Raw genomic sequence first — 21,986 nt, 5'->3', positions numbered from 1 at the left:
GGTGGGAAGTACTCCAGTTGACCGGGCTGCCTCTGGCCTCAGGTGTCGAGCCCTTCCCTCCTGCTCCATCTGCAGATCAAGGACACTGCTCAGAGCCCTTCCCTGGCAAAAGTCAATCCCGTTGATGCATCAGGCAGTGTAGACCCGTGGCAGGGCAGGGCAGACATACCTTTCTAACTCAGTTGCCTTCATTCTCAAATGTTAAGAGGCAACCTTAAAAGCTATTTTTGCGGGAACCCTTTCCCTCATCTCCACTCTGCATCTGTGCCCTGTGGTCTGAGCCATTCTCTCCTGCAATCTCTTTGCAATCACCTTTTGGGTGATTGGATTTACCAATTTAAAAAAAAAAACAACTGCTGGCACGGTGGCTCAGGCCTGTAATCTTAGCTACTCAGGAGGCTGAGATCTGAGGCTCACGGTTCAAAGCCAGCCCAAGCACAAAAGGACCTGAGACTCTTATCTCCAATTAACCTCCAGAAAACAGGAAGTGGGGCTTGGCTCAAGGGTAAGGCGGTAGCAGGGACAGCACCCAGACCAGACTGAGTTCAAGCACCATGACCCCCCACCAAACAAACAAACAAAAAAACTGCTCCAAAGAAAGAGGCCAAAAGCTTGGGAGATGAGGCCAAACTTACAAGTAGCAGATAAAGTAATGACAACTTCTCAGGAACTCCTCCAGGGAAATGCTGGGAGGAAGGGCTTGGGCCTGTCTTGACCCTGCACCCCCTTCTCAGCCCCTGACCCCAGTTTTCTCTATTTAGCTAAGGCCAATGCCTGTCTTCCCCCACCTCACAGTTAAAGGTGCAAATGAAAGTTGTCCTCCCACAGCTGTCATGTAATAAATCTCCTTCGTGGGTCCTTTGCTGTGTCCTCTTCATTTGGCAAGTGGCTAGATCTGTGTTCTAGCCACAAGGCTGCAGGCACTGCGTGTTATGCCAAGGAGAGGCCTGGACTGGTGAGAAAGATCTGGTCTCAACCTCGTACCAATCACTTTCTGTTTATACTCTGCACATTTGCCATGAGGATTGGGGAGAAAGTCTAGAGCAGCAGCCGCATTGTCAAGGGATTTGACATGCTCTCATACACAGAAGCAAGACAACCCTAGAGCAAACAGGCCTGGTATACCAACTTCATGCCTGCTGCCTCAATGCCCCAAGCCTCCTGGGCAGGAAAATGGAGCTAATAACAGTACCTATGTCAACAGCACCTCACCTGAGTGAGGACTCAGGGACGCGCATATACTTAGAGCTGTGCCCAGCACAATGCAACCACCACAAGCCTCCATCGCCAGCACCGTACAACACTATCTTCACCCACATGCTGTACCACCACCACTCTGCCCCTGGGGTCTCTGCGCGCCCACCCCTCACACATCACTTTCCTTCTTCACGGCTTCTTCCAGTCAACCATTAATAGGAAGGTGATCATTCCTGCATCCTGCAGGCAAAGTGAGGATCTGAAGACAGATAAGCAGTGGCTAACTGAATGAAAAATGCCCCACAAGCCTCAAGAGGGGCAGGCATTATGGCAAGCCAGGGCAGAATAGCAAAGACTTCACTATACAGAATGGGATGCCTGGCAGTGATCCTAGCTACTCAGGAGGCTGACGTCTGAGGATTGAGGCTAGAAGCCAAGCTCAGGCAGAAAAGTCCCTGTGAGGCTGTTACCTCCAATTAATACCTCTAATTAACCACTCAAAAACAAAAACAGGAGCTATGGCTCAAAGTGGTAGAGCACTATCCTTCAGTAAAGGAGCTCACTATCAGCGACAGTGCCCAGGCACAGAGTTCAAGCCCCAGGACAGGAGGAAAAAAAGAACAAGATGCCTTAGGGCGCCAAGACAAGTGAATAGGGAGAGGGAGTGAGCAGGGAAGTTGTGGAGGCTATCTGAAAAGAGGAGAGTGAGACTGCAGGGGAGCATGCTGGCCTAAGGAAGGAATGCCTTTTTCTATTCTATCCGCAGGTGCCACACGACCTAGCAGAGGCCTCTGAAGTGGGCATTTCAGGCAAAATGCTTAGCGGTGGCAAAAGCACTGTGATGGTTAATCTCCCATGTTAATCTGATGTACAGACATTTAGTCCAACATTACTATGGAAGATTATAGGGAGGTATCTTGGATAAGGCCAACATTTAAATCAACAGGGCTTCAATTAAGGCAGATTACCCTCTATCACATGGGTTAGCATTGTTCAGTTAGTTGGAAGGTCTTCAGAGAACAAATACTGACTTCTGAGCAAGAAGGAATTCTGCTAGCAGCCTGACTTTGGACTGCAACCCTTCCCTGGATCTCCAGTCCGCAGCCGCCGACCCTGGGATTCTGGATCCTGGATTCTACAACCCCAAGGGGCCAAATCCTTAAAAAAAAAATCTCAAATAACAACAAATTAGCCTACATGCTGTCTGTCTGTCTATCTCTCTCTCTCTCTCAATCTTTCGCCCTCCCTCCCTCTCCCCACCCTCCCCACACACACGCAGAGGTCTATTTTTCTGGAGAATCCTCACTAACTAATACAGACACTGTGGATGGGATTGTCATGTTCTAGATACTTTCTGTGGATTCTAGTATTCATGAGTGCCTAAGCATTCATTTGGTTTAGGTGAATTTTCTAACCCAATTCTCACAATTTTCTCTTTGTCATTCCCATTTCATAACTGAGGACATAAATGTAGAGGCACAAAGTCATATACATAGCGCACAGCAGAGCAAGAAATTTGGGTCTAGCTGACAGGAGTCTCCATTTGACTGTTTCCCAGTGATGGGACTGCTGCTATATGTTTTTAGAAACATGAAATAAAAAATTTATTCTTGAAAAAAACAACTAAATGGACAAATATCTAGTGAGATGACAAAAGGAGATGAAAATATACTGGCTGCAAAGTAACTATAGGTATAATAGAGTGAAGAATGGCAAAAAGAATACTAAAATCAATGAATGAATTTGAAATTTCAAATCATGTGGATAACACACTAAAAAATAAAACAAAATATTAAGGCTAGTAGGGTGGCTCAAGTAGTAGAGCAGCTACCTAGCAAAAGGGAGGCCCTAAGTTGAAATAATTAAAAACTAGGCTACTATCCTAGGAATGTAAGGATGATTCAATATCAGTAAATACATCAGTTTCATTTACATCATGGAATCAAAATCATATTTTTTCTTAATATTTTTAAAAGTATCTGACAAAGCTAGACCCCTAATTATGATTAAAATTCTCACAAAGGACTTTCCTTTCTATATGAAATATTTTATTAACAGAAAAACTTAAAATGATTTCCTTTAAATATCAGGCAAACCAAGAATACATCTCAAACATGTTATTGATCTAGAGGTCCTAACCAATGCAATACAATAAGAAAATGAAATGAGATATGAGAACAGAAGACAAAATTGTCAATATTTACAGATGATGTTTTCATAAAACCCAGTATTATCAGGAGAAAAGCTATTAGAATTGTGTGAGACTGTCAGATAAAAGTAAAACTTCAGAGTCAACAGCTCTCTTCTTCAATAGTAACCAAGTAAAATACAATAAAAAAGGTTCATTCACATCTTAAGCATATGATATTTAGGGAGAATTTTTGAAAATCTTATTAAAGAATACTTTAATAGTTGAATAAATGAAAAGATAAGTCATGACAGGATAATACAGTTCAATAATTTTTAATCCAATTTTCCCTATATCAGTAAAATTCAATAACATTCCAATAAAAGTTAAGTAAATGTTTTTGAGCTATGTAAGTACTTCAAAGTTTAGAGGCAGAATGAAGAGGTACAAATAGCTATATCAATTTTAAAAACAAAAGCCAAAAGGAGACATAGCTCCTACAGAAAATTAGGACACAGTAACAAGCTACAGTACTAACAATTATAGTACCGATGGAGGAACTGACAAATGGACTACTGGAACAGAGTTATGAGTCCACACACAGACACATACTCTAACTTTATGACAGGGCTAGACTCACAACTAAGCGGAGAAAAGATGCTGTTTTATGGCTGCTTACTGGTAAATTTGGTTAATATAGGGAAAAATAAAGGTGGATCCCTAACTCACACCATAGAAAGGTAAATTTCAGGTAGGCTGAAATGTAAAAGATAAAACTAACATGGAAACTGATGAAATATAGGAAAACATCCTCATGAAATAAGAAAAGATTTCTGTTTTCTTTCTTTTTTTAAAAAAATTTTTGTTTTTCTGCCAACCTGGGCAAGAAAGTCTGTGAGACTCTTATCTCCAATTAACTACCAGAAAATCAGAAGTGGCAGTGCGGCTCAAAGCGATAGAGCAAAGAGTTCAGGGTCAGCGCCTAGGCAGCCGAGTTCAAGTCCCACAATCAACAACAACAAAAGGAGTCTCATCTTCCTGCCCAGGCTAGCTTTGAACCATGATTCTCAGATCTCAGGATCCTAAGCAGCTAGGATTACAGGGGTGAGCCACCAGTACTGGGCTTGAGAAAGGATTTCTTAAAGTTCTAAAATCACCAGCCACAAAGCAAATAAAATTGGAAAGATATATTTGAAGAAATGAGGGATTTCCTGTTCGAACAAAGGTATTATAACAAAAGTAACAGACAAGTGACAGAAGTACAATATATGCCACCAAAAGGAATTGGTAATATACAAAGGATTTCTGTAAATCAGCAATGAATAGGCAGAAAAATAATTAGAAAAGTAGGCAAAAGATCTGAAGAGGCAATTCCCAAGAGGAGATATCTGAATGGCTAATGAGCATATAAAGAACAGACTTTAGGTAACAATCAGAAAAATGAGAGACAACTACCATTTTACAACTACAGATGAATTAAAAATTAGAAAGATGGTATTGGTAAGTGAGGAAAGGGGATGCCTCATAACACTGGGAGGAGACTGTTGTCTGGAGCAACAGGCAGAATTGTCCTGGGTTTCAACATATGCATTGCTAGAAGCCAGCAAAACCACTTTTAGCCCTGCACCGCAGGGAGCCGCTTGGATCTTGGCACAGGCTAGAAGAGGGCGGGAACAAAGAGGCATTCCAGCTTTCTTTGGGATAGCAAGGAGCTGGCAACCATTTAGATGTCTTTCTCCAGGAGACTGGGTAAGGAAAATGTGGGTCATGAGCTAGGATGAGCAGCAATGAGCCACTTTGGCATGCAGTGACTTGGATAGTACTTTTAAAAATGGATAGTTCAATTGAAAGTGTTAGAGATCTAGATAGCTTAATACTATTTATGTAAAATAGTCTTTCTTTACTACAATAACACTGTCTTTTTCAAGGATAAGAATATGCCCAAGGATATATACTGAACACAACTGTGACTGCCTACATGTGGACAAAGGATGGGAGAGAGGCGCCTCATAGGTTGGTGGCTACAGGGTTTTATGAATGGCAGTACACAATCAGTCACACTTGAGGTCTCAAAAAGCCACACCAGCGGGATGCTGGTAGCTCACACCTGTAATCTTACTTACTGAGGAGGCTGAGATCTAGGGATGGCCATCTAAGCCAGCACAGGCAGAAGAGTCCCCTGGAGACTCAACCACTCAAAAACTGGAAGTGGAGCTGTGGCTCAAAGTGGTAGCCTTAAGCAAAACAGGAACAACACCTATGTCCCAAGTTTAAGCCCCATGATCAGCACCACCACCAACAAAAGCCAAACCAGAGCCAGGAGTTTGGCCTAGTGGTAGAGTGCTTGCCTAGCATTCACGAATTCCTCGGTACCACATACATAGAAAAAAGCTGGAAGTGGTGCTGTGGCTCAAGTGGTAGAGCTCTAGTCTTGAGAAAGCCCAAGGGTCCTGCTCAGGCCCAGGACTGGAAAAAATAAAGCCAAACCAATCACATGGAATGAAGCCCATGTTCAAGTCTTCCTGGTCCAGAGTAGTTATAGGTGGGTATGGGGGGGTGGGCAGTCCAGCTGCCTCACAGGGGCCTTTGAGAGGGTACTGCAGAGTTCCAGTTTCATTCCATCAGAAATGGGGTTCCCAGAGTACCAGCTCACCTTCCAAGAACTGTCTGAAGCCAAAGCCCGTGGACCTCTCCACTCTCTTACACTGTGCAACTCAAGGACTGCCTTGAGTTGAGCTGTCTGGGCGAGCTTCTGGGATTTGCACTCTTAATGTTCATTTTGTAACTGAGAAAGCAGAGGAAGCTGACCTGTCCCTGCCCCAAACTTCCTAAGTGTGTGAGAGGTGGCAGCCTCCTAGACTGGTTTGCAGGAGGCCTGGTCTGCGAACACTGGTGAGAGCCAGTCATCTGTGTCACTACCAATTACACAATGAAATATCTGTAGTAGAAAAAAAATCAATTGCTCACTGACTCCTGCAATCTACTTGTGGAGAGGTGATAATTACCCTCCACTTTGGTCTCTGAGGGCCTGGCTTGACATTCAGCTTTTCAGCATCAGGCCCTGGAAACCAGGCTCCCTCCCTCTGCTCCATTGCGGCACAGAGCAGGTCCGGGTGATTCTCCATGTCAGCACAACTTCAAGGCTCCCAGTGTATCGTAGATGCAAGGAAATTGGGTTTTTAAGAAAAGAACTTTACAGGCTCAGTAATCCAAGGACACATCAGGAGAAAAAAAATCCCGCCCCTCTCCTGGCTGGCACCTCACCGAGCATCACCTGGTTGTCTATTGATGTGCGACGCTGGGAGAGAGGTTAATTTGAGCTGGCAGTCGTTTTTAGAAGCTGTTGCAGACACGCTGGCAAAGAGGCTCTGATGCTGTAGGACTTCTCTCGGGATGTTTCGTTAACTCATCATCTTGTTTGATAGCCTGCCCAGGAAGCAAGGGCGGGGGAGGGGGAGCAGGTGGGGGAAGAAGAGGATTTTAGGGAGCTAGAAGCCCCTCTATCTGCCATTCAAGTTTAATTACCCTTCCAGCGTTGCAGATTCTCTTTTGGGATCTCTTAATTGCCATTAAGAGAATAAAGATAGAAAATAGAGATTCACCTCGTCCTGTAGCCCTGGGGAGTTTGGATGCCCAGACTATACAGGACGCTGCCAGATGTCCACACCCAGAGCTGGCTGCTGCTAGGACATGTCCCCCAGCCTGTCTCTCAGGCCCTTCCAAAATCAAATCTTCCCAGACTTGGCCATAACCCAAGTCTACTCGTTTCTTCCCACTGACCAATTCCAGTCAGTTGCTGAGTCAGTCCTGTGGGCCCCACCCCTGCAGATACTTTCTTGAGGTTAGTTCCTTGTTGTTACCAGCAGTGCTGATATTTTAGCTCAAGATCTCCTCATTTCAGGCTGAACTTTGGGAAGAATCTTCTGACTGTCCTTCCTGCTCCGCCTCTACCCTCTGATTCATTCTCGAAGCACTAGTTCCCTAAAACAAGTCTGATGCAATCGGCTCTGCTACCTCCAAGGAGGTCCAAGCTACAGGACCTGGCAACTGAGGGGCTGCATGACTGGTCCCTTTCTTCCTCTCCAGCTTCATTTTGGGCCCCTCACAATGGCCTCCAGTCAGTTGAACGCAGGGCTTGTCTACTAGTGCAAGTGACTTTCCCAGGCTTCCTAGGCCGTTGCTGTGGAGGCTGCTTTGTCTGCTGCAGGACGTTTAGCATCTCCTGTGGATGGTGCCCACCAGTGCCAGCAGTACCACCCCCAAGTGATTGGCTAAAAGTCTCCTATGAAGGTCAAATGGTGCATCCCCAACCATGTGAATATGAGGGAGTTTCAACTCCTTTTGTTCTTGTTATCTTCCATTCCCCAGTGGAATGCCTCCATCCGTAGAGCAAATGTCTATTCTCCATGTTTGTAGGGAGAAATTTTATGTCTATTGTTTCGTTTGCAGTCTTCTCCTCCCCTTCTCTTTTCATTAATGGCAAGGCATTGAGACAAGAGAGAATGTCAAGCAGGATTCTTGGTTAGCCTGTTTTGTTGAAAGCAGAGTTGAAGTTCTTCCTCAAGGGTGCAGAGAAAGGGGGAACAGCAACAGCTCAAAGATCTGGTAGCTCAGCCTTCACTCTGCCCACTGAAGACCTTGAAGGAGTAGACAGCCCTGACTAAGGACATACTAAACCAAGGGGAGAAGTCCAAAGAAATCAGGCCAGGTGACAGTGCAAGCAGTACACATAGCATATCTGTACATAGCTTCCCTGGGTTGGAGGGTGAGGCCTAGAGGGGGAACTTGGCCACATCAACCCCCTGGAAGCCTCTAGGCCTACCTTCATGCCCCATGCCATTGTACCTGGCCCCTTCCTTTGAAGTCATTGCAGACTCAAGAACCTCGGACTAGGAAGAGGCCCAGATGGCATTAACCTAGTCCTAAGAATAAAGTTATTCAGCGAGGTCTTGGGAGAGCTGGGACTGAAGCCTGGCTTCTGACACCAGTCCTGGGCTTTTCTGTAATCAACAAGCTGTCAGCCTCCAGGTGATAGGAACATTGAAAACTACAGGGACAGATCAAATCTGGCCTGGAGCTCCAGGCTCCAAAGCAGGTACCAGTAAGATCCCAAACTCCACCCCTTCCTTATGCAGCAGAAAAAGCTAATGGCCACAAGCCAAGCCTGCTGATCTGAGGGCCTACTAACCCTGGAGGTATACTGGTGACAGTCATCTGGCCTGGGAGAAAGTGGAAAGACCTGGGGGGCAGTTGACTACTGATCATACACATGAATGTGAGCCTAGGGCTTGACTTTGTTCCTCCCACACCTATCTGGCTGGCCTCCCAGGGCTGTGCTTATGTCCCAGGGCTGTTGGAGGTTCAGATGTGAGCATACCAGCAAGTCCCAGGTTTGAGGGGATCATTAAGCTTGATTGCTACCACTTTGAGTACCTGCCAAAGGACTTTCTCTGTCATAGAGACTGCTATAGGCCCCCATCTGAATAAGTCCTTTAGGGAAGGACAACAGGCCAAGCAAGCAGCTACCTTCTAGAAAATAGTCACCTGTTCAGCTTCCCACGGGGTTGGGGAGGGCTTGTTTGTCTAGGGCCAGAGGTCAGTCATCCCCTTCCCTTCCTACTGCAGCTAGTCGAGCTGGGTCTGCACAAGGTCTGACTGCAGAATCCCCCTCTTTGAGATTCCCCAAGAATTCCTGCTAGCACTCCTGCTAGACCTAAGAAGAAGTGCTGTGGAATAAGAACTACAGGACAGTGGGTTGTATATAAAACTCTCAATCATTAGGGCCATCAATTCACTTCTGAGGAGGGAATGAGGAGAGACTCACAGGGTGGGGCCACAACTCCTGGGAGGAAGCCACAAATAGCCCTGTGGTATAGACACCCATGTAGAGATTTAGTCCACAGGCCTAGGCAATACTGCACCTACAGTAAAGTTCAAATGTGAGCTAATTCAAGAGAAAGGCAGCGCAGCTGAGGAGCCTGCACGAGGTCATTGGTTGATCAATGCTGAGTGTCTACTGGCACTCACTGAGTTCACACACACCGCTCTAAGAAAACAACTAAGTCTGGCCATGAGTGAGGAAAGTTTTCTAGGTACAAAACAAAAACATTCTTTGTCATTAGGCTGCCCTAGGCCCCATCCAAATGATCAAGAGAGTGTGAGCTACTGAATAACTAATGGGCTTTATCTTAAGTTTCTCTTCCATGTAACCTGGACTAAAAGAGGAGGAGGGGGCATGGCAGGAAGGACCCACAGAACACTACCTGCCACTGATCTCTACCCTCCTTGCTTCCTTCCACCCTTAGATACCTCAGTGAGGGAAAGAACAGACTTTGGAATCTGACTTTCCACACTGGCTGTGAACAAGGCAAACCTCTCTGAAGTCCATCTGTGAAGGTACCTTACAGTTCTTCAAGGATGAAAAGAGATGTGATGATACCTTTGACCTAGATGGCCAAGCAAGGCCTTTCCTCCAGAGCCTGTCCTGCACACTGCACACACTGTGTCTCCTACTCACTTTACCTGTTCAGGTGGTTCTCCCTCCCATCATATAGATCTCATAACATAACCTCCAGCAAGCCATTTCTCTGCCCATAGGCAGTACAGCTCCTGACTACTGATAAAAACAACTAGAAGGCCCTGAGGGAGAGCATTCAGAGACCTTCTATGTGCTTTTGACCCAAAGATGTATGTTCTTCCACCTTCCCAACCCTAAGTTTGTGCTGCCTGCTCTCCAGATACATACCAGCAGGCTGACAGCCTGTGTTCCAACCTAACGCTCCTCTGTCTCTGGGGTGATGAGAATGTTTTCTCTCCACTGAGGTCCTTGCTTTACCTTTTCCAAAGCATCATAGGATTATCCGAACTGCCACCTCCTCTGCCTCCCATGTGGCATAAACCCTCTCCAGGTGCAAATCTTCTCAGGCTTGTGTCTGTAAAAGTCATAGGTGGGCTGTCTTTCCATCTGCCCACGGAATGGTCCTTGCTTCCGCCAGTCACCTGCACACAGCAGCTTCTTTCCATAATGAGGATGCAATTTGGGCCTGAATTCTGGACAATCAAGAAGGCAGATCGAGGTCAGGCTTTGCCAGGGTCCTGTTTTTTATGTGGCTGCCAGGCTGCCCCCACCTCACCAGTAGGGCATCTGTGCTTTGTCAGCGAGGCTTCCCAGATGTCTGTAGTCACATTCTGCTGTTTGGACTCACTAATGAGACATCATTACAAATCAGGCTCCCTGGCTGCATTGGCAGCGGCTGGTGCCCAACTGTGCCCAGCAAGACCACATTCTTCTTTAGACTCCTCAGCCTCAGTTCAGGGTTGAGTTTCTGGCCTTGCAGGTCATGTCCTCCCCCTGGGGAACGAACCCTGGGGTTCACATTCTACTGGTCTGACCCTGTGAGGTCATCTACACCCTGAGACAGAAGTTGAAAGAAGGGGGATAGCCAGAGGAGACAAGCCTGATTGCAGAGAGAGAGGACAGATGTACTCACACACATAAGATCGGCTCACGCAGCCAGAAAGGAGCATACGTGACCCACCAGGGAGTAAGCATAGTAATTCTTTTTAAGATCAGAGGCCAGCTTTCCCCTGCCCCACAGCGTGCTTCTGGGATGACTTCCCCTGCACTAAGTTGGTGTTAATTAGTGAAAATTATCTAATGCAAGCTCATTTTAACATTAGCTTAAAGCCAAACATAATTAGGAAGATAAATCAGCTGCTAAAAAAAATCCAATGAAGATACACAAACGAGTGTTAGGATAGTTGCTAGTTGGGGTTATGGCCTGGAGCTCTTGGCTCTGTGCAGCACATGGCAGAGCTAGGCAGGGATCAAGAAGTCCTGTAGAAGAAATGTCTCTCACTTGATCCATAAGGGCAGGGCAACTGGAGCTAGCAGCCTGTCAGCTCTGGGGGTAACGCAGCCATGGCCTACTGATGGGATCTGGGAAGGCCTCCCCAGAGAGGCAAGGTGAGAGGGCAGGGAGGGGCCTAGTGGGGAAGCCACTAGTTGGGAGCCATTTGGGTTTAAGAATAGGCCCCAAGGCCTCAAGCTTTGCACATAAGCCCCACCCCTTGCCTGCCCTGCTTTGACAAAAACTTGCTGATTCTACTGTCAATTCACAGGAAGCCTCTGCTAGCCTGAACTCCGTACTTGTGCACAAGTCTGGGAATCAGAATCATCTTGGTTCCCTTTCAGCTCTATTATTTACCAGCATTATGACTTTATTTATCCTCTCTCGATCCTTAGTTTATCATCTGTAACACAGAAAGTTGCTGGGTTATCATTATGTTTAAATAAAAATAGGCTAGGGGCTGGGAGTTTGGCCTAGTGGTAGAGTGCTTGCCTAGCATGTGCAAAGACCCAGGTTTGATTCCTCAGTACCACATACATAGAAAAAGCTGGAAATGGTGCTGTGGCTCAAGTGGTAGAGCTCTAGTCTTAAGAAAGACCAAAGACAGTGCTCAGGCCCAGAGTTCAAGCCTCAGGATTGGCCAAAAAAAAAAAAAAGGCTAGTAGTTCTGGAACCCTGACTTGTCTTGCATATAAAAGGGCCTGAGTTGGATCCACTACCACAATAAACAAGTTCACCAACAAACAAACAAAAAGATATAGCACTTAAATGCCCAGTAAATAATAACTAGCACCACTACACTGAAATTAATTTTCTTTCTCTCTCATCCATTAGTCTTAAGGTAGGGTTTCTGTTTTACTCATCTGTAAAGTTTGGTACCTGGCACACAGTAGGTCCTCAGGAAAATATATGGACTGATTATAGAATCAGGGGACTCTCTAGGCAGTTTGGAAACCCTCTTGGGAGGAGGAGTTAAGGACACTCACAATCTGTCCTTGAAAAACTACCAGATGGAAAAAGTCCTGGTCCATGTCTCTGCTCCCCCATCTCCTGACTCATTCACTGATGGGGAAAAACGCAAAAAGAACGCTAATCTAGAGCTTCCCACACACAGACACGTCCAGTACCTCCAAGAGTGGGGCAGAATAATGACCAGCATACAAGCTGTGCTGTATGTACAGATCATCAGAAAACCTGGCCAGGCACTCATCATTAGAAAAGCCATTGGCTTTTGTCCAGATCTAAAATCCTGTAACCACTGGCAGGTCCACAGACTCCATGGCCTTCAGAGAAGGAAAAGGAAAACTGGAGAAAGCAGTTCTGGTGGCAGAGTGGTGGGAGGACCAGGGCTGGGACATGGTGGGGAGGGGGTGGCATGTGTCGGGGGATCAGGTCTGGGGCCTGTTGAGGAGGAAGGGGACTGTGGCTGGGGCAGGGGTGGCTCTGGTGATTGGTAGAGGAAAACTTAGTGCTAGGAAGGCGGCAGGTAATAGCTAGGGCCTAGTCCTACATGTTTGTTCTTTGCCCTGCTTTCTCTCTCCCAGCTCTGATGAAGCTGGCCCCAAAACAGGTTCTACTTTGTATACTCCAAGGGGGCAGGCAGTGCGCTGGCAGTCAGCCAAAGCCAGCCAGCATCCCAGGGGCTGAGAGTATGGAGGGGGAAGGGTGTGGGGCTGGGGATCTCCTGTGCTCTTCTACCAGGGGCACAGATCCTGGGGTGTCAGAAAGTGACCACTGAAGAGGACAAGACAGGTTCCTGGCACTTCCCACACTCCGTGTCCCCAGTACTCTGTGTAACCTCCCCAGTACTGCTGGCCAGGAAGAACCCTCTGTCCCTTATTCAGCCCAGGTCAGAGCAGTGAACAGTCACGTACGTACATGTTTCTAGGCCTAGTCTGTACGATAACCAGGGCCTAGCTGGCAAAAATATACTTGGTGATAAATATATTTTGAGTATTTCTGAAAGTTTTTGAGGAAAGAGTTGGTTTCAAAGGCCAGTTCTCAAGGTTAACCTGCATTTTGCAGACACCTGGGTAGGATCTCAGCTAGCCTACTTCAGAAGCTCTGCAATGTCATGCTTTGCCCGAGACTCAGGAAAAGTACTATGTCTCTCATAAGAGGCTGAACTGCATTAGCAAAAGGAAGCAAACATTCACAATACCTGTTTTCTTAATGGTGGAGAATCACTTTCTGTGCATGTATCACTCAGCTTTTCTAAGGTGTTTTCTCAGAGCCTGGTAAATGGATTCTCAGCACAACCTTGTAAATACAAACAAGGCAGCAAAAATTATTCCCATTTAACAGATGCAGAAATAGAGGTCCAGCAAAATCAAGGAAAACAGCTGGGCAGTACAGGAGTGAGGACTCCCTGGCTCCCGGCTCCCAGTCCTGGACTCCTTCCTCTGATAGTTGCCTGGGCTTTCTAAGAGCTCTGCCTCACAGAACTAAAGCCACTATGAAACTAATAGGTTCTGAAGAAGTTTCCTGAGGCTCTGCCTCCTCTGTTTGATCTCTGAGGGGACCATCCTTTGTAAAGCATTTCAGGGACCCAAGCCAGGCGCGGTGGCTCACGCCTGTAATCCTAGCTACTAAGGAGGCTGAGATCAGAGGGTTAAGGTTCAAAGCCAGCCTGAGCACAAAAGGACCCGAGACTCTTATCTCCAATTAACCTCTAGAAAACAGAAAGTGGGCTTGGCTCAAAGGGTAGGGCAGTAGCCTTGAGCTGAAGAGCTTAGGGACAGCGCCCAGGCCAAGTTCAAGCCTTATGACCCCCCCCCACACACAAAATAGTTTCAGGGACCCAATGTATAAGACTTCTAGGGGTGGGCTGGGAGGGTGGCTTAGTGGTTAGAGTGCTTGCTTAGCATGCATGAAGCCCCAGGTTCAATTCTTCAGTACCATAAACAGAAAAGGCTGGAAGTGGTGCTGTGCCTCAAGTGGTAGAGTGCTAACCTCAAACAAAAGTTGCTCAGGGACAGGGCTCAGGCCCTGAGTTCAAGCCCAGGACTGGCCAAAAAAAAAAAAAAAGACTTCCAGGGGCCAGCACCTACTTTCCCTCTTCTCCGAAGTAGAGAATGGCCCTAATCTACACTCAGCACCACACCTAGACTCAGGAATGGATGATGGGAGAGGTCCTTTCCAACAAAAGTGCCAGGCCTCCATCTCGTGAGTCCAGGGACCTGGGGAGTTTTTTCCAGAGTGCCTCAAGGATCTGGCTGAGTCTGTGATCAGCCTGGCTAAGCCTCTGCAGGCTGCCTAGATCTGGGAATCATCCTCAAAGGATTCTGGATTTAGGAACTGGGGAGCCTCCACACCTCTTTCATGCCTTATACCTCTGTGCCCATGGCAGATCCCAGCGAAAATGCTGGAACAGGGATTTGGGTGCTACAGATTCCTGCAGGCAGCTCAGAGGCAGGTACATAGTTGTTTTCACCAACTGTCACCAAATCCAGGCCAATGGATGCATCCAAGAAGGGAAGTGGGTGAGGATCTGAGGAGGAAACAGGAAGCACACCTGACAGGCCTACTGGTCCTAACTTGCCAGCTTTAACTGCTTGGGCAGGGCACCCCAGTTTCCTGGAGGAAATTCAGCCATGCTCAGAGAAAATAGCAGTTATTTTCCAGGACATTCAACATTTACAGGATATTTTCCAGTGTCCTAGCTTTCATACCATCTCTCCTTTCCTAAAACCTAGACATTATTGCCTAGATGCTAGTGCCTCAATTTTACCAGTCAGGAAAGAGATTTGCTGAAAAGAACACAGCTAAGCTACATCAGGACAGAAACCAGTATCTTTCAACAGCACAGCCCTATTTTCTGTCCTGACAAGGAAGGCAGAGCTCCACTGCTCTGAAATCCTTACTTCTGGGATCAATGTCTTTCTCAGAACTCCCATATCCAAGACACCTATGGTTGCCAAGGATACCTGGACAGGCTGGGGTAAGAACCTGGAAAGGCTATATAGTGCTTATTCTCCACCAGCCTTAGTGGGACAAGGACTCCAGGACTGTCTGGTACCTCTGAAGCAAGGCCTATGTAGAACAATAATTTGGGGAATGGCAGAAAAGAAGGTATGGTGTTTCGGGGTGGGGTAAGAGAGGGAGCTGCAGATTCCTGAAAGGCCTCCTCCTGCTCTGTGCATTTCAGGCACTTCTCAGATACAGCATACCAGCTCCGAAACTCACTGTCCCTCGGTGATGGCAGGGGAGAGGTGGGTACGAGGGGAGGCAGGGAGACATCAGGAACAAGACCTGGGCAGCCATCTCTCCAGCAAGGTGGTGAGGTGTGACGTGTGAGGTGGTGAGGATCCGACTCTCAGATCCCATAAACCAGGACATTTTTCAGAATTGTAAATGTGAGCCATTTTGGTGTGTGTGTAGGGGGGAAGAGACAGCTTTATCTTTGTATATCAGTGCCCAACATAGGACCAGTCATAGCGGAAGGAGGTCTTGCTGCTCTTAGATGTAGCAGAAAGGAAAGAGTTCACTGAGGTTCTTTTGGAAAGAAAGCAGCCTTCCTCTAGACAAAGGCTGTCATCTTCAAGATAGATCTCTTGGTGAGGAGAACTGGTGACTCCAGGATCTTGCCACACGCTATAGGACACGATTAGCTGTCCAGATCTCTACCCAGACCATGTCATTTGCTCTGGAGCTATTCTCCAGATCCTTCTGACCCCCTCCCTGCCCCTGTATTTAAAGCACGTCTGTCCCCTTTACGATGAGGACTAGAGGAAACCCCCACCCCATCTCCCTTGGGTAATTCATCAGGGAGGGCTCCAGGCATTTGCCTCCTGGGGGAAATAGACCTGTCTCTAAACAGGTCATCAACCACCAGTGACCTGCTACCATTGCAACCCTGCAAAAGTGACCGAGAGGAGAAAGTCTTTGCTTTGTCTAAGCTCCCAGTCGAGGAGAATCAGCAAGCCACGTGGTAATTCTGGACTGAAGAATTACCTGATGAAATAACAAGGAAAAGGGAGGCTGTGTCATCTCCTTGCCCTGTGTCTAGAGATGTCACTGTTTCTGGATCTCTCCTGATAAATGAAGGCAATATGTGGCCTAGCAGCTATTGAGGCACCAAAGAAATCAGTCTGAAGAGCTGGGTCACTGGTGTGTTTGGTGGTAGGTCCTGGAAATGTATGAGTCAAGCATCCATTTTGGAGATGATCTTGAAGGGTAATAACTTGCCAAATCCATGAAACTGCCCTTGGGAAAAAAAAAAAAAAGGATGGCCAGGCAAGGTAGCTCATGTCTGTGACCCTAGCTACTCCAGGAGGCTGAGACCTGAGGATCGCAGTTCAAAGCCAGCCCGGGCAATAAAATCCTCAAGACCCTTACCACCAATTAACCACCAGAAAACTGAAGTGGCGCTGTGGCTCAAGGGGTAGGGAGGTAGCCTTGAGCTGAAGAGCTCAGGGACCGCATCCAGGCTCAGAGTTCAAGCCCCAAGACCAAGAAAAACAAACAAAAAAAAAGGATGCTGCTGATCAAAGGGAACCTGAGAAAGAGGAAAGGCAGAGGGCATGATGCCAGGGCATCCTTCCTTCTGTGTGTAGGCATTAAAGGCATTCCAATCTGGCTCAAGACTGGACTAGTGCCCTACCTGCTTCATGATACCCTCTCACAAGCATTTGTCATACTGAATTATAGTGATGGGTTAGTAAACTATTAAGCTACTTAAGAGCCGATATATATATATACATATATATATATATATATATTTTTTTTTTTTAACTAGTGTATGCCTTGGCACATCGTAGACCTCCGAAATCTTTGGCCAGTGATTGAAGAGACACACACAATGCACACATAATCCTTGCCAAGTTGCCAGCCAGATGGGATGATAGATGTTTGTTCCTCTTACTCTGATTTTACAAAAACAAGAACTAAGAACACCCCAGTCCACAGACATTCACTCCCTGGCAGTTACAATGATCTCTACCTTCTCTACAGCAGCAAGTCGCCCAACACAGGCCAGGGCTTTGCTCATTTCTGGGTCCCTAAGGCCTCCTTTTTTGAAGGCAGTTTAAGCAGACAATGGGCATCATTAACTGATACAAAAATAAACAGGTTTGGGCCTGGAGTTTGACCTAGTGGTTAAAGTGCTTGCCTAGCATGCACGAAGACCCAGGTTTGATTCCTCGGTACCACATACATAGCAAAAAGCCAGAAGTGGTGCTGTGGCTCAAGTGGTAGAGCCCTAGCCTTGAGAAAAACCAGGGACAGTGCTCAGACCCTGAGCCCAAGCCCAGGACTGGCAATAAATAAATAAATAAAAATAAACAGGCTTCTCAGGGGAAAGGGAATCTATCCCCATAATTAAATACTGCTGACTCTGAATTCTGCACAGCTTAGAAAGGGCTTTCAGCCATTTCCAGAAAGTAGTAGTTCAGACCCATCTACTCTGAGGCCTTCCCCTCATGCCTCCTTGAGAATATACCTCATGGATGTAGGTCTTTATCTAACCAGCCATATAAGCTTTGAACAAGCCCCTTTTCTTCTCTGTGACTCAATTTCCTTGCCCATGAAACAGGGTGCTATACAGACAGGAAGTGGTAGTTATTAAGAGCAGGAACCTAGAGGGCCTGGGAGTTGGGTGGGCATAGACAGGGTTAGAGCTCTTGTTTCCAGGGGCCTGCCTACCTCTGTATCTGCTGGGCTGCTTCCCTACCAGCTACCACAAGCTGTAACTCCTCCCCTAAACCTCAACCATGTTTACAAAGTACCCCTTAATTAGGCTTCTTCTTCCATGTGCCAGAGGAGCAGGTACAGAAAGGCAGAATCCCTCCCAGACTGACTGTGGGCCAATCAAGACAGCTTCCTCTGAACCTTAATTTCCTGTACGTCATTTGGAAACAAAAAGGATAGCACCTTAGAAGGTTACTCAAAGGATTAAATGAAATAAAACCCAAATGTCTTTGGCACATACTTCCACTTGCCTCCACTGTCTCTACACATAAACCATTTCATGGTTGGCACCCAGCTTCCTGGCAGCTGAACTCTCCCAGGAACAAAGAAAATTCCCTCCCTGGGGGTGAATGAGGAAGATTCTAATTCCATGGCATGAAAGGTTGCTTGCCAGTTAGACAAGCTGGAGTGGAGAATGGGGCCAGGCAGGGGTTATGGCCTGCCACCTTGAGAATATGGCCCAGGGGTCTAGGTCTTTATCTAACTAGCAATATAAGTTTTGGACAAGCCCCTTTCTTTCTCTGTGCCTCAGTTTCCTTGCCAGTGAAACAGGGTGCTATACAGACAGGAGGGGTGGTTATTAAGAACAGGAGCCTAAAGGGCCTGGATTAGAGCAGTTATTCCCAGGGGCCAGTCCCAATCCCCAAGTCTCCATACAGAACTCAGCTCCCACCTGGACAGCTCTGCTGCCAAACCTCAGAACATTTTCTTTTCTTTTTTTTTTTTTTTTTTTTTTTTGGCCAGTCCTGGGCTTAAACTCAGGGTCTGGGCACTGTCCTTGGATACTTTTTGCTCAAGGCTAGCACTCTGCCACTGGAGCCACAGTGCCACTTTCCGCCTTTTTCTGTGTGTGGGATTCTGGGGAATCAAACCCAGGGCTTTGTGCAAGATAGGTAAGCACACTACCACTAGGCCACGCTCCTGGCCCCCTTCAAGCATTTTCCAGACCCGAAAAATCCCTCCCTCTCACTCCCTCTCCAGGCCTCTTACTGAGAAACTATCTATCCTGTTTCTTTCTCTCCCCAACTCTGTAACACAATTCCCTTAGAAAGCCTTTGCAAATTAGACATGTCTGTCCTTAAAAACTTGTTTCCTTCCCCCAAAGGTTTGAGTAAATTTTGGAAGGGCAAAGGTCACAGGTTGGATCTTCTTTATGGTTGGTGCCTGGCCTGCAGTAGATACTCAGGAAATAACTAACATTTAATATCTGGACTGGCTCACAACTTTTGAAGTTTCCACTGGTAAATATTTGAAGAGTTGAGAAAACCCCACTTCCAGGATAGCCTCCTCCTTTCCACCTGGGACTAGAACCCTAGTGGTCCCTTGTCTCCCTTCTTGTAACACTACCACACATTCTGTACCTCAGATTAGAGCTAGCTCCATCCAAATTCCTTGCTGAATCCCATTGCCCCATTACTTGAGGAAGAAAAGAGGGGCAGGGTAATACAGAGGTTAAGAGCAAGAGCTTTGGTATTGGGATCCTGGCTCAGTCACAAACTATGTACGTAACCTTCAACCTAACTCTCTTGATCCCTGGTTCTTCTTTGCCCAAAATAAGGACAACACTTACCTGACCTCAGTGGTTGTGAAAAGCAAATGAGAAAATGTAATCATTAGAGGCTGGCATAAAATAAAGGTCTAAATAAATAGAACCTTTGTTAGCCATAAACTTGACCCCTGACCCCTGCTGCAGCCTGCTGCCCAGCTCTGCCACCTACTTCCCTTTCCCTCTCCTCTGTGTTCCAGCTTGTCTTTTTCTTCTACGAAGACATATACAAAGAAAGCTCAGTCAGGCAAGGAACAATGAATGACTTGGAGAGGGAGGGCAGAAACAGGGACAGTGAAAAGTTAACCCTTCCTCTGGCGACCTGGACCAACCCTCCCAGAAAAGGGAGACTCACCCCTGCCCTTCCTAGCTTTCTTTTCCCTTTTCAGGCATGTTCAACTTCCAACAGGAAAGGAGGCTCCCAGCATACTTAAGAGAGTTGAATTAGACAAGATCGTACGTGTTCCAGGCTGCATGGCCACAGACACGCAAGCAGCCTGGTGAACTCAAGTCTCCTGCTGGATGTTCAGATCTGAGCACCAAAGACTGTCCCTGATTCTTTACAAGCCTTGGTGGAGAGGAGACTGGTTTAGCAAAGAAAAACACAGAATGTTCCATTTCATTTGCACTCCAGATAAACAACCAATAACCATTTTCGTACCAGTATGTGGTATTTGGGATAGCCGCACACAGAAGAGCTGTTCTTTGAAGTTAAAATTTAACAGAATAGCCTACATTTTATCTGGAAACTCTACCCACGTGCAGGAGGGCACAAAAGAAATCTCAGTCATCTTTTGCTCCTTATATACGGGCCTGACCATTGTTCCAACCAGCCACCTTGGAATCACTTCCTTGTAGAAGAGGAAGCTTTTCTTTCCCCCCAGTGGCAACGCCTGAATCTTGTGGGTGCCCAGGCCACAGGTGGGGCTTGCAATAGCTTCCTGCACTCACTTCAGCACAGCCCTAGGAGGGAGTGAGAAGGGAAGGGGTCAGGTCAGCTGGGTCTGGGAGTTAGACAAAGCTTTTGCCAGACAAGTGCAACTAAGCTGGGACTGAGGAATGGAGAGAATGGCCGAGGCCCATCGCGGGCTGCACAGAGCTTGGTATACTCAAGGCTTCTGAGAGGCCCATGTCACCGGTGGGCCTCACAGTCCCCATTCTGTCCAGGAGTGTGTGTGGGGGGGGGGCAGGACAAGAGGAGAAGTGAAACACAGCAGGCCAGCTGCTTCTGGACCCCCGCAACAACTCGACGGCCAACCTGCATCCAGCCTTGTAAGTGTCCAAAGCCATTGGCGTCCTTCCTCTCTAGGCCTCCCCGCAGCCCCAGGCGAGGCCGAGGCGTGTGCGGGGAGGCGGGGGCCGCCGGGCCTACCTTCTGGGCCTGCTGGATCATCTGCCTGACCACCTGCTTCAGGTGCGGGGCCTGCTCTTCCTTGGGAGGGTGCGTGAAGAGGGTGACGCGGCTCACGCCGCGGTAGACGCTGGTGTCGGTCCAGCCCAGGTCCAGCGGCGGCACCTCGGTGTCCGAGCGGTCCGGCCAGTAGGCCAGGGACTCGCCGGGCTCGGCGGGGCCCTTGGCGGCGGCCTGGGCCTTGGCCCGCGCGGGGGCAACGACGGCGTCGTCCTCGTAGGGGCTCCAGGCGGCGCGGAGGGCCTGGCGCTCGGGGCCCGAGAGGAAGTCCCGCAGCCGCTCCCGCTGCACCCGCTCGCGGTACGCCCGCTCGCCGCCGCCCAGCAGCGCCTCCAGCGCGGCCCGCCGCCGCTCGCAGTAGTAGAAGGCGGCCTGCGCCTCGGTCACTTTCTCGTTCACGTGCGCCTCGTCCAGGCAGCTCAGTTGAGATTCCGCCATGACGCCGCGGCCGCCGCCTCAGTCCGGGCCCCGGCGCCCCTACGGAGGTCCCGCCGCCGCCGCCGCCGCCGCCGCCGCCGCCGCCGCCACCGCTGCCTCACCTGGAGCCGCCGACGGGAGGGGCGGGGCGGGCGCCTCACCTGGCCGCGAGGTCGGCCTCGGCCCCGCCCCGCGCCCTCCACATGGCCAATCAGCGCGGGCCGCCGCGCGGGCGCGGTCGTCGGGCGGGGCGGGGCCGCCGCGCCTGGCACCGCCCCCTCCCCCCCCCTCCCCGGGGACCTCCGGGCTTCCTCGAGGGCGCGACGAGCCCAGGGCCGGCGAGGCCCGGCTCGGCTCCGGGTCCTCGGGGCTGAGTGGAAAGTGACTTGGAGCCACAGCTTAGGCCCAGTCCTTGCCGCCCGCCCCGGCCCGCCCCTTCGAAGGGGGGAAAAGTCAGCGAGCAAACCGAACCTTCCGGGACCCAGACCCTCACCCAGGTGTGGGACAGGGGCGCGGCGGGTCCGGGGCGCGGGTTCCGGCCGGGCGGCCTCTGGGGGAGCAGCCAATCGAACCCCTCCCACGCGCGCGCGTGTGTGGGGGGGGGGCGGGGTCCCCCACGGCAGGCGGGATTGTGGGGGCCGCGGCGGGCGCGGTGGGGAGGGAAGGCTGGATGATGCGAATGGAATCCTGAGCTCCGGCCCGCGCGCCCCCAGTTCTGAGATCGGAGGCCTCGGGGAGCTGTCAAGCCAA

General features: G+C 48.7%; 1 protein-coding gene across 1 annotated transcript in view; it reads right to left on the bottom strand.

The window, feature by feature from the left end:
- Sack1f (scaffolding CK1 anchoring protein F) overlaps positions 1–21,305 on the bottom strand; it is a 30,782-nt gene extending 9,477 nt beyond the window's left edge. Inside the window, exon 1 of the mRNA XM_090358067.1 lies at positions 20,781–21,305. Within this exon, the coding sequence (XP_090214193.1) occupies positions 20,781–21,257 (477 nt within the window). The 5' untranslated portion in view covers positions 21,258–21,305. The remainder of the gene's footprint in view (positions 1–20,780) is intronic.
- Positions 21,306–21,986: the final 681 nt, after the last annotated feature.

The sequence above is a fragment of the Megascapheus bottae genome, chromosome 2 (assembly GCF_031878675.1).
Source record: "Megascapheus bottae isolate mThoBot1 chromosome 2, mThoBot2.hap1, whole genome shotgun sequence".
NCBI classification, from domain to species: Eukaryota; Metazoa; Chordata; class Mammalia; order Rodentia; family Geomyidae; genus Megascapheus; species Megascapheus bottae.
Note: the sequence above shows the minus strand (reverse complement) of the source record. Positions and strands in the feature narration are given on the sequence as shown.